The sequence below is a fragment of the Leucopleurus acutus genome (genome assembly GCF_964270905.1).
Source record: "Leucopleurus acutus genome assembly, chromosome: 5".
Lineage (NCBI taxonomy): Eukaryota > Metazoa > Chordata > Mammalia > Artiodactyla > Delphinidae > Leucopleurus > Leucopleurus acutus.
The window spans coordinates 135392982-135406602 of NC_139147.1; the positions used below are offsets into that span (position 1 = coordinate 135392982).

Consider the following 13621-nt stretch of genomic DNA (forward strand, 5'->3'; position numbering starts at 1 on the left):
CAATCTATGCCATAAACCTAACTATCACCCCCAAAAGTTTCCTCCCACCCTCTTTATCACTACTATTTTTTTTTTTTTTGCGGTACGCAGGCCTCTCACCGTTGCGGCCTCTCCCGTCGCGGAGCACAGGCTCCGGATGTGCAGGCTCAGCGGCCATGGCTCACGGGCCCAGCCGCTCCGCGGCATGTGGGATCTTCCCGGATCGGGGCACGAACCCGTGTCCCCTGCATCGGCAGGCGGACTCTCAACCACTGCGCCACCAGGGAGGCCCTATCACTACTATTTTTATTTATTTTATTTTTTGTGATAAGAACACTTAAGGTCTACTCGCTTAGCAAATTTTAAGTACACAATATAGTATTATTAACTATGGGCCTAGGCTGTACAGTAGATCGTGATGATTTACTCACCTCTGCCTTGTTTATTTTTAATTTACTAATTTGAAGGGTGAAAAACAGTGCTTTATAGGTGTTTTAATTAATTATGCATTTCTTTGATTAATTGTGAGCTTGAACAGCTTTTTAAATGTTTATTTGCTGTTTGCAATCCTTCTTTCATTGAGTGCCTACTATATTCTAGGCACTATTTTAGGTGCTGAGGATAAGACAGTTAACAAGACAAACATGCAGAGTTTATATTTCAATGCAAGAAACAAACTATAAAAACAAACTGAAAAGCTGAATAAAAAATGAAAAATACCATTTCAGCTATTAAAAAAAACCCCACAAAAACAATAACAAAGCAAATTAAAGGGACAGAGTAGAGTGGTCCATTATTTTAGACAGGGCAGTCAAGGAGAGGTTCTCTGAAGAGACGATATTTGAACACAGACTGAGCAGTAAATGTGCCATGTGGATTCTTGGGGAAGAACCCAGACACGGGGAAAAGCAAGCTCAGAGCTCCTGAAGTGGGAACTTGTTCGAGAGCTGGAGGGATGGTAAGCAGCCCGGTGTGGCTGGAGTCCAGTGAACAAGAGAGCAGGGTGGTGGGGTTGGAGAGACAGGAGCCGGATCATGTAGGGCCTGCCTTGCAGACCACTGAAAAGGCTTGGGATTTGACCCCAAATGTTTTGGGAAGCCACGGAAGGGCTCTGAGCAGAAGAGTGATATGATTGGACTTGCAAAGGGAGTTGGGTTAGGAGACCGTGGGGGTGACATGGGCAAGGCCCCGTGACTTGGTGCCACCACTGCAGAGAGAGGTAAGTGGCTTAGTTCAGGATATAGTTTGAATAGGAGTTGCTGATGCACTTGACGTGTGACGTCAGAGAAAAAGAAGAGTTAAAGGCAATTCTAAGGCTTGATCAACTGGGTCATGACATTCATTGTGATGCAGAAACACTGTGGGAACAACAGGTGTGTGGAGGTGGAACCAAGAGTTTAGTTTGGAACATGTGAGTCTGGAGTTCAAGGGAAGAGGTCAGACTGAAGATATAAGTGAAGGACCCTTTAGTCATAAATGGAATGTAAAGCCATGAACCTGGGCTGAGAACCTCTGGGCAGAGAGGAGTATGTCAGGAGATGTGATGGCCCCTGAAACAGATCTTGTGTTTCTTACTGAACTGTGTAAGTTTCTATACATTAATGATATTATAGTTTGTCAGTCATTTATACTACAAATATTTCCCCAATTTTCTGTTTCCTTTTTGATTCAGTTTATTTTATTTTTGACATCTACTTAAAAACAGTTGTGTAGTAAAATCCACCAGTCCTTCCCTTTGTGATTTCTTCCATTACTTTTAAGGCTAAAAAGTCTAGTAACTAGAGGTCAGACAGACATTTGTGTTTTATTTCTATGTTAGCTTGTTTGAATGAACTTTGATTAACTCAGAGTTTATTCTGGTGTGTGTTAAGTTTATAAGTTGATACCTTTTCAAAAGATTTGTCAAGTTTCCCAGTACCATCTCTGAACTCTTTCTCTCCTCATTTGCTGGTCTGTGATGTCTTCACACACTACACTTTATTTGGTTCAGTTTCAATTTCAAGCTTTGAAATTGCAACAGTGATGATGAGAAATCTGCCTTGCATCCTTACAGTGTTACTTTGTATAAGAATCTCAATGTGCTTACAAGGAAATATATAAAACAGAACCAACATTTTTGAGAAGAAAAATGCTGGGACAGAAAGCTAAATGGAAGAAAGATAAAACATGAAGGGGAAAAAGGAAAGGGTACAGTCTATTTCCTTTTTGAAAAAAAAAAAAGTAGATGTTGAAAAATGTAAAAATAGAATCATGTATACATACAACAAATACTGAGTAACCTCCCCACACCAGCCAGGATTATCCAGGTGCCCTCAAGTAGTGAGTAAGACAAGGGACCTGCCTGCAGGGGGCTTGACTTTAGTGGGGAGGTTGGGGAGATAGATGATACATATGTCTATGACTTCTGTGAGTAAAGAATGCTATGAAAATAAGATGGGGGCAGTGGGGTAGAGAGTGGCCAAGGGAGGTGAAGACAAAAGGGAGGTCAAGAGAGGCTTGTGTGAACATATGGATCGCTAACAGGCACATGAAAAGCTGCTCAGCATCACTAATCACTAGAGAAATGCAAATCACAATTACAGTGAGGTATCACCTCACACCAGTCAGAATGGCCATCATCAAAAAGTCTACAAACAACAAATGCTGGAGAGGGTGTGGATGAAAGGGAACCCTCTTGCAGTGTTGGTGGGAATGTGAATTGGTGCAGCCACTATGGAGAACAGTATTGAGGTTCCTCAAAAAACTAAAAATAGAGCTACCATATAATTCTGCAATCCCACTCCTGGGCATATATCCAGACAAAACTATGATTCGAAAAGATACATGCACCCCTATGTTCATCGCAGCACGATTTACAATATCCAAGACATGGACATGGAAACAACCTAAATGTCCATCGACAGATGAATGGAAAAAGAAGATGTAAGTCAGAAATAGAAAGATAAATACCATATGATACCACTTATATATGGAATCTAAAATATGACACAAATGAACCTACCTACAAAACAGAAACAGACTGACAGACATAGAGAACAGACTTGTGGTTGCCAAGGGGGGGGTGGAGAGGGGAGGGATGGAGTGGGAGTTTGGGATTAGCAGATGCAAACTATTATACAGAGAATGGATAAACAACAAGGTCTTACCGTATGGCACAGGGAACTATATTCAATATCCTGTGATAAACCATAATGGAAGAGAAATGTAGATACATGTATAACTGAATCACTTTGCTGTACAGCAGAAATTAACACAACATTGTAAATCAGCTATATGTCAATAAAAAAAAAAAAACTGTGAGAGAGAGATAGGCTTGCCTTGTGTGAGATATTCGTGCTGAGCCATAAATCACGAAGCTGAAAAGGAAGAGGGGAGGTGGGAGGAGAACAGGGAAGCACTATGGCCCCAGGCAAGCTCAAGCAAGAGGGAAGAGAAGGCGAGGCTGGAGGAGATGAGGTCACTAGGGGAGGGGCAAGGGAAGAAGACTGGATTATGGGAGGTATTAGGAAGCCTTTGGAGGTTCAAGTGGGAGTGTGATCTAATCTGCTGGAAACTGAGAGTTTACAGGCCGTCCTGTGAAAACTAACCTGGGGGAGGTGGTGGGCAGGGGGTGCAGGGTGGAGATTAGGGGAGAGAAGAAGGAGCTCCAGCTGGAAAGATCTTGTATGAAGAAAGTACCTAAAATATACTTTTTAAAAAACATGACAGGGAGGAAATACAAGTGATTAGACTGTAAGATTCCTGAGGGCTAGGATTTTTGTCTGGTTCATTCACTATCTCCAATGCCTAGAATACTGAGAGTCTGGCACTCAAGAAGAATTTGTTAAATTAAATGAACAAAATGACTATAGGGAAAAACCTTTTATTTGTGAACCAAGAATCAGATGAAATGAACAAACAGAAAAGAGTCTCACAGAAGCCTCGTGGGCTACAGAACTGGTCTCATAATTACATAGCCCTTCAAAACATGAGACAGACTTCAATCAAGGATGGGTAATTTAAAAATAACGTGACACTAAGGGTTCAAAATGCAAGTTTAAATTTAGCTGCTTTCTTATAAAATCCTCTCACCCCTCAGTCATGAGTTTCAATGTGTCAGGAATTATGTCTTTTTTTAAAACTCTCCAAGTAAGAGCAGAACACATCATGTATGTGTACTCCAGCCATGTATATTTAGGTTGTTGGAATTCTACTGAAGAAAAGCTAGCACAGAGGCAAAATGCTTAAGGAAGAAAATTCGGACAACTTGCAGCATTTATCATGACTAACATTTTAGTCTACCAGAGTAAATTTTGAAATTATGTTCTAATTTGAGATGGTTCTGGTTTGATGAGTTAACTCTTGAGACATCTGAGTATAGTATTATGAAAGAGCAAAACTGTTCATCAACCCTTTATGCCAGTGTTAATTTCTTTTAAAAGTAGGATTTTAATGTTTTTTTTATTCCTACAGTGACCCTTAAAATTTCTATGTATGTAATCACAAATGCACACACAAGATGCATTTATAAGCTTATTGTGTAGTTCTAAAGACAGTTGGGAAACCCAGTTTTAATTTTGTTACTGAAATAATTTAAACATATATTATAGAACTGCTTCTTTTCAATCAACAGCTAGGGTCTAGAAAGAGACTGCGCAAGCAGGCACAATTTATTCAGGTTTCTTAGTGTTAGAAGAACAAAGTTGCCAAACTTCGATCTGTAACAAGTACTCTTAAATTTATTTAATTTTTCACCTTACCACTGACATCAACATACATCCTTTGCTCATGCCTTAGAAAAAAAACTCAGATAATTTATTTTACAAAGATTCATTACATGCATTAACCATTGGTATACTCAAATCTGGGAAATTATTTTCAGCAAATGTGTAACATTTCCTGACGATCTCCAAGAATATTTTAGTGACTTTCATCAGAGAAAGAGGACTTACCGGCTTTTATTCATGAGGTCTGCTCCTCGGGCTTTGTAATAATCTAAATTTGGATGGAACTGATAAGTCACTGGTCTTGGATTTCTCTATAGAAAAAAAAAAAGCAGTAAATTAAAATGTATAAAGCTATTTAAATTATACATTAACACATAAAAGAATGAAACAATTGTTTTTATATTCTTTCAGAAAAAAATACGTATAATAATGAAGTTTAATAATTAATGTGCTTGGGTTTTTTTGTTTTTTTAATTTTGCTGCGCCTCATGGCTTGTGGGATCTTAATTCCCTGACCAGGAATTGAACCTGGGCCACAGCAGTCAAAGTGCCGAGACCTAACCACTGGACTGCCAGGGAGCTCCCTGTTTTTTTGTTTGTTTGTTTGTTTTTATTGTTGAAGTTTTGCCTTAACTGATCTTAGTCTGATTAAACACTGAAATTGTTTTAATACATTTTCTTTTTACCTGTTTCATAGTTCACACAGATTTATTCCTTTCATTAGATTTCTTTATGATAATTTTGATCATTTTCAATATGCCTTTCCAAAATACAATCAGACAAAATTACAACAGAACTGAAATATTATATGAGATTAACCCCAGCATAATCTATGCCTAAGGCCTAGGAGACACAAAGTGTCAAGAAAGCTGCATTTGAAGAAGAGCAAAACTCAAGTTAGTTTTTGATAACCAAAGTGCTATGTATGCCCACTAGATGGCACACCGAGTCTTTCTTCTCCTAAAATGAATGAGTTATTTCAGAATTCAGCAATTCTTTTGAAGTTTGCACTTTCTATGTCATCTATTCTTATATACGAGTTTAATAAGTGCCCAGGTAGTAGAAATACAAAAGCAAACTGACCAATGCACATTTTCATAAAAGCAGCAACACATTGTACTTTCTGGCATGTAGTATTATTTATAAACTTGCAGAAATGTCCTTGAATCATTAGGTTGGGTGTGTCTATTTACATAGGTTGCTATTATTTAATATGTCTATTATTTAAAAGTATCAAGTCCCTCAGGCAAATACAAATTAATCAAATACACTTTTAGTTTATAAAAATGTAACACGTTAATAGCATAACTTAAATGAATACCATCATCTCTGAAAGGCTAAATTATATGTATTTTTCCTTAAATAGTTTCTAAAAACTTATAAATAAATGTGTTCCAATGTTTACCTGAACATATAACTCAAGTTAATAATTAGGACTTTGAACCAGAGCATGCCCTGTCCTTTGAGAGATCTAACTAGACATAAAAAGGCTGCATTTTATCTTAATAGAAAATTACCAATATGCTTTGATATCAGTCCTTGGAGACATAATCCCAAGGCACGAATCTACTTGCATGTAGGCGGGGGTACATAATTGCTAAGGTTAAATAGTTTGAAATTCATCAAGCTAACAAGCTGCATCTTAAGGCCATGATGGACCTTTTCATTTTCTGCTGAAAAGAGAATATTTACAGAGCTCAACCCTTTCATATCTCTTCCAAGTCAGCCGTAATCAGCTGACAAAAATGACAATCCCTTGATTTAGCTCCAGCTACTACTCCACTGGTTTGGTATTCAACACAGTTCTACAATAATCAAATCTGAATTGCCTTGATGAAGATAACTGATGCTTCCATGACTACCATACTATTAAGTCTAACAGTGCAACTTCTAGCTCTCTAGGAATTACATAGGTTTCCTCTTGGTAGCTGATGACAACCTGGACCCAAGCATAACGGGAAAATGAAATAGAGGTCAAAGCCACTGGCAGACTGACAGCGCATTCATGATTTATTTTAAAAATTAACTCGCGTAGGACTATCACTCATAACCAATTTTGTTCTTTATTCTCAGTACCTGGAAACATTTTGTTTTCGTTACTATAAAAGGCTTTTCTTCTCTGACTTTCAACAAATTAATAAAGGATTATGTTCCTCTTTGCTAGAAAACAATGAAAGCAGGGAATGCATGGAGCAATTTTTTGAAACATCTTTATAAAGAAATGACAAGCAATTCAAGACACGAAGTGCTGATCTATCTAAGCACTTAAAGCCATTATTAGGAATAATGATCTAACGTGAACATATGAATGAGGCTCAAGTATTGCTTTCACGGAGGCCTATTTAAATTCCTAGGAGACTTACTAGTATCAAAAGGAGAGGCAGTTTAAAGTGCCACTGTACTGGGATGGAAAAGGAAAAATCAAAAGATGATGTTGAAAAATAGTATTTGAAATGTAAGAAAATAAAATCAGAAGTTATAGTTTAAAGTCATTCAATGGGGTTTTCTATCTGAGAAGGTGATATTGTTACTAAAACAGAAGTATGTGTACACATGGATGGTCTAGACCAGCACTGCCCAACAGAAATATAATGTGGGTCACAAATGCAGGCTTCATATGTAATTTAAAATGTTATAGCAACCACGTTAAAAAAAAAAAAGAGTGAAAGTAAATGTAATAATATTTTGCTTCATTTGGTATATCCAAAATGTTGTCATTTTAGCATGTAATCAATATAAAAAATAGAGATATTTTACATGCTTTCTTTCGTACAAAGTGTTTGAAATCTTGTGTATACTTTACACTGAGAGCACATCTCAGTTTGGACCACCCACACTTCAGGTGCTCAATGGCCACCTGTGGCTGTAGCTACTGAACGTCTGATACCTCTGTAAGCCAACATGTGGCTATAGAAATCAACAGGTATAGACACTTATTTAAAAAGGGCACATGCCTTTTTTTATACATTAAGATTCAGTACTGACAGTTCTTTAATTCACCTATAATTCTTCTCTTTTAATTTAGTTTAGTCTCTTCTGAATAAGGTTTTAAAAAGTCAAGAAATTTTGGAGCAATATCTTCTCACACAACTATGTACCAAAATGATAGCAATGGTTTCCTTAGCGGGATGAGATTAAATGAGCAGAATTCTAATCTCATGCAACTGAAACATTTTAAAAGTAACATTTGCCTGTCTTATTTCAAAGGATTTTTTTCCAAATAAAATTTAACAGAAATATAACAGTTTTGATTTCTATTTTTTTATAGATCTGGAATTTCCTCTAAAATGTAAGAGCCACTAGGATTCTACACATATAAAACTCTGTATGTAAGAAAGACCAGACCCAATGACAGTTTTAAGTTCTCATTGTGTAGGACATGTGATGTGGACAACTTTATTTTTTTTTATTTTTTTAACATCTTTATTGGAGTATAATTGCTTTACAATGGTGTGTTAGTTTCTGCTTTACAACAAAATGAATCAGTTATATATATACATATGTTCCCATATCTCATCCCTCTTGCGTCTCGTCTCCCTCCCTCCCATCCTCCCTATCCCCTCCAGGCGATCACAAAGCACTGAGCTGATCTCGCTGTGGTGGACAACTTTAAAAGTATGTCTTTGCAAAAGATTGGAACAATTAGTAATTATTTTAAACCCACTTTCACACAGTCAGGATTCCAAATATTATAAGCTTTTCCAAGCCAATGTACATTAAAAAAAAAAAAAAAGCAAAAATGAAAACAACAAAAAAACCCACTTCTGTTTATTTGGGGGAATTTTTCTTCGGAAGAAAAAATGGTAATTATACCCTAACTTATATTGGTCTGTGTACAGAGGAATACCAATTATGTTTCATGACCTGAGAAGTCTACATAACTATACATGAAAATGCAGAACTCACAAATTCAATCCACCCTGGGTTTACCATGCCTTTCCTAGACCAACCTGGATGGACTTGAAATAAATCTTCCACAAGATTGCAGCTAATTAACTTCCCAAGTACCACTCCATCCTTCTCTGTTAACAAGCTGTTGGAGCTCTTCTTAAGGCTTTCTCTTCAGCATGTTACTTTATGGTAATAGAAGAAGAATGCTGAAACTCCCACCTGTGGCACAGATAGGCTGAAATCTGGGGAGGCAGCCTAGAGCCTTGTGGACAAAATGACTTACAGAAGCAGGATAGATAACAGTAGAAACAAGTATCCTAGAGGGAACTATACGGAAAAAAAACAAAACAAACCAAACTCGTGTGGTACTTCTGAATTTTCAAAATGCTTTGGTTAATTTGGTGTGATCAAATCAATTTACAAGTAGTGCTTAAATGACAGCAATCAATGTTAGGGACAAAACTGATTGAAACCTAACCTCTCTGTTATAGTTAGCATTCTTCACTTCTGAGTTCTATATTAGTAAGCTGTACCTTAATATAATTTCAGGTAAAACACTCTGTCCCTTACTGAGTGTGGCTTTTGATGGTGGACAACTCCCCTCCTCTCTACTCTGTAATAGAAGACCCTCCCTACCACCCTTACCCGCACAGTAATATTTCAGGACTTTAAGTTCAAACTCACTTTGCTACGGTAGTGTACAAAAATATTTAAATGCTAACCCACACTAAGTACAACTAACCACAAGAAGTGAAATTAACCACAAGATGAAATGTGACAATTTTCCTTGTTCTGAGCCTGGTGAAATCAAACTCATCCAACAAAGGTCATCACAAATAGTACTTTCTAGACTCATCCCCTAACTCCCTTCCCTCACCTGAGGATGATAATCTCCTTTTGCATTGTTAATGGGAACTCCAGAAGGAAAAGAGTCTGAGGCACTCATCCTGCTTGGAACAACACATCGCCTGCCTTTCAAAGGGCTGGCTATTTGTAAACACACGTAGAACTGAACGGAGCAAAAGATAAGCAATTCCAGTGATCCCTGTTCTAATCTATGAATGTACCGGCAGGAGGTAAAGAAGAGTAAAAGTGCTACGTTAGAAACAAAGGGACTAAGGTAGACCTAACATCTGCTTTAGAGGCACAGGCTGCCTGGCAGGGGAGGCCAGGGATCCTGAGTCAGGGAGGTTCAAGTCCAGAGCCCGCCCCTCCCACGCCTGGCTGGGAAGGAGTCAATTTACACTCCGGCTCAGGTTTTCTCATCTGCAACATAACGGAAAGGATTAAACGGGACAATGAACATTAAGTGCGGCACAGTGCTGGGCACTTCGTAAAAACTCAATAAAATGGAAGCTACAATTACCTTCTGATACCACTGAGCACTGATAAACAGAACTTTGACAGCAGATCTGACAGCTTGACGACTTGAAATCCATGATAACAAACAGGTAGAGAAAGCAGTGTTTCGTCCTTCTGATAACCATATATAAACTTAGGGCAGATTTTACCAAACATTCCACTTTTTAAAAAGTAAAAACACATATTTAGGAAAATACATCATGCACATTGGACCTCATATGTGGGGAGAAAAGCTGTCTTATTTTTCAGAACAGGAGTACGTACATACATACAATTTTTAAAAAATTGTAAAACCACATACTATTAATGCACAGTTGTTTGCCAGCTAATGAGGTTACAGTAATTAAAGTGATTTCCTACAATAAGTCCAAATTATTATTTTTATAGTTTATTGGTTACAATTTTTACATTAAACTGATAAAGTTCCTGTAGCACTTGTTTACTAAAAAAGGTTAATTTATATTTACAATATAAATACAATGTCTGTTCGGCATGAAGAAAAATACTTGACAAATGAAGCATTACTTAGTGTGCTTTCCCCTAATGCCTTGCTACCAACTCTTAATTTTTAGCATGGCAGATTAGGGGAAGAATAAGGCTCAGAAGGAGAAACAGCACTGTAAAAAATACGTCGAACGTTTCCCTTTGATGAAAAATGAGACTCTTATTTTAGTGAATATGTTATTGCCTCAATGCTGGGGGAAAAGCAACTGCCATTAGAAAAACGAATTGCTCAGCTGTTTATAAGCAAAAAGCTCTGGGGGAATTTCTCAGGACCCCAAAGGCAAAGCATTACAGGGTTATGCAAACATATGTTGCAGGTGTTTTAGGGGAGACAGGTGGGCAAAACTCAGCCCTGGAAGAGGAGTTAGTTTAATACGCTGTAGTTGAAACGACGTAACCTAAATGCATCCAAGTGCAGGGCTGCCATGGCACCAGTGAACCAGAGCTGCAGAGCAAAAGCTCTCCCTACAATAATTATCTTGTTAGTGCCAAGCAAACAGCATTTTTTCCTTCTTGTAGTTTTACAGAAAACAAACACTGTCAATTACTTTTTCTTTTTCCCCCCCCCCCCCAACTAAAGGTATTTTAAACCTGGAACAAAGAACAGCCTGAAACAGTGATAATTATCCGAAAAAGATAAGGATGAAGTATTGTTGCCTTCATTTAAACAAATATTCCTAAGAAGACAGTTTGTTGTAATATCCCCTCTTTGGTTCACTAGGCAACATTATATTTATCATAATTCTCCTAAAGCCTAAGATATTTCTATATTAAAATGCTAATTTTGTCTTTTCTTTTGCCTGTAATTAAAGCTGGAGAGATTTGTGATCTGATATTCACTGATTGCTAGAGGGTCCACAAAGGTCTCAACATTTCTGTTTCTTATTGCTACATACTGCCCTCTTCATTAAAATTAGATAGAGTAACAGAGTGGATCAAAAAGGCAGCCACTATAATCCTAACTGCTCACAAAATTCCTTAAAAAATATATATATATATAAGTGGCATTATCTAGATATTGCTGTCAAACCTAGATTTGTATTTTATTTCCTTCATCATTTATCTAGGAGTTGATTTTCTTTTTATATTATGTGCTATTGAGACAGTACTGATTTTACCATTATGTATTTATGTGTAATAGTAATACTGAGCCATCCCTTCCTTATATAAACCACTTTTCCCTTTTTTTGTTTTAAGAACCCATGCCATGAATTAAATGACAAATGCTTTGCATAAAATAAGTTCACAAAACATCAGATTTGGAAAAACAAAATCTAGTTTGGTTTTTTTTTTACAACATTACAAAATCTAAAACGTGGATACCACATAGACCTTCATCAAAAACAAATCTTTTTAACAAGGTTGTAAATGAGAATTTCACTTCAGTACCAGATTAAAATGACCTCTGGTTTATATACTAATAGTTCCTATGTCTTTTGATAGGAAATATATATTACAGATATTAGGTATTAAGACTTAGCGCATTTGACAGAAAATTTTCGGTAATTTCAATCTATGAATCTACAGATTAAAACAAAAAGGGAAAAAAAAAGAGAATTTAAAAGACCTTAAAAAAAAAGGAAGCAAAAATTGTTAATTGTTAAAGACACAGACAAAACCTCTGAACCCATGCCAGCCTCATTTTACATACTGAATAAGCCCAATTCCCTAAAGTGACATCCACATCTATACCCTGGCAAGCCAAGATCTCAGATGGCAGAGAAGCATTTTAAACCACCTGTGCGTTATGCTCGGCTGTAGCTTCATACAATAAATAGACACCAAAAGAGAAATAATTTTTTTTCCTTTTTCTATTGTATTTACATTTTGAATTTAGCATGCAGGAAGATGCCAGATTAACATGCCCCTATATATATATATATATATATATATATATATATATATGTATATATAAATATGGAAAGCAGTTCATGTTTACACATTTTCTTTGTTACTAATCCTGGGCCTCAAAATATTCCTTTTAGGTAGTTGGTGAGCTCTGTTCAGCAGCACTGAACTCTTCACCTTTTCCCTTCCTTGAATATGAGCAGAGTGGGGGAGGAGGAGCCTTACTTCAATGGTTTAGAGACAACTGGAAACCCATTTATCTTTTCCTAAGACTGAAGGTTCCCAACCGTCAATGATACAAAGCAAAAAAGGAAAGAGAGAATCTCAAAAAAAAAAAAGAATCTTAAATATTCCATTTTGGGAAAGAGACTTAAGAAACTAAAATCTCAGATATAAAAATTACCATCGTAAATTTTTATTTTTAGAAATGTTAAAATAATTTTAAACAAATTATCATCAAAATAGAAGCTATTTACAAAATGGTTTTAGGAGTTTTGAATCCTCAAGAATAAGTCTATGTGACCCCATAGGACTGAGAAGCCTGTTTTGAGAAATTTTACCCCATCTTCTTCCCTTTCGTGACCTGCTATTGTAATTGCCAAGGCAACAAAAGCTGAGCTCCTGCACTGAGGTCTGGTAAAAGAAAGCCTTGCACAGTCACACTTCTCATGCAATATTGGGAGAAACTTCAATGATAAAACATCTTGCAATTAAAAATTCTATTATGTAAATACACTTTTACTAAGGTCATTCACTTACACTCTATCTTTTCTGATACTTTTTAGGATAACCATGAAGTATTTACACTGAACTTTAAAATGTCCAAGAGAGAAATTAGACAGCAAACATAGGGCTTCCCTGGTGGCGCAGTGGTGAAGAATCTCCCTGCCAATGCAGGGGACACGGGTTCAATCCCTGGTCCAGGAAGATCCCACATGCTGTGGAACAACTAAGTCCATGCGCCACAACTACTGAGCCTGCGCTCTAGAGCCCACGAGCCACAACTACTGAAGCCCGCGCGCCTAGAGCCCGTGCTCTGCAACAAGAGAAGCCACCGCAATGAGAAGCCCGCGCACCGCAACGAAGAGTAGCCCCCGCTCGCTGCAACTAGAGAAAGCCCGCATGCAGCAACGAAGACCCAATGCAGCCAAAAATAAATAAATAAAATACATTTATTAAAAAACCAAAAAAAACCCCTGCTAAGCCTCTATGTCTGGTATTAACATTTCAGACCACTTCTTAGAACCCTAAACCCAGGACATGACACATCTGGGGCTGGGCAAGTTCCACCATCCCGCCTCCCCAGTGACTCCCGTGGTGCGATCCCACTG

General features: G+C 37.3%; 1 protein-coding gene across 1 annotated transcript in view; it reads right to left on the minus strand.

The window, feature by feature from the left end:
- TBC1D5 (TBC1 domain family member 5) overlaps positions 1-13621 on the minus strand; it is a 411864-nt gene that overhangs the window by 86794 nt on the left and 311449 nt on the right. Inside the window, exon 15 of the mRNA XM_082840369.1 lies at positions 4911-4996. Coding sequence (XP_082696495.1) covers positions 4911-4996 — 86 coding nt within the window. The remainder of the gene's footprint in view (positions 1-4910; positions 4997-13621) is intronic.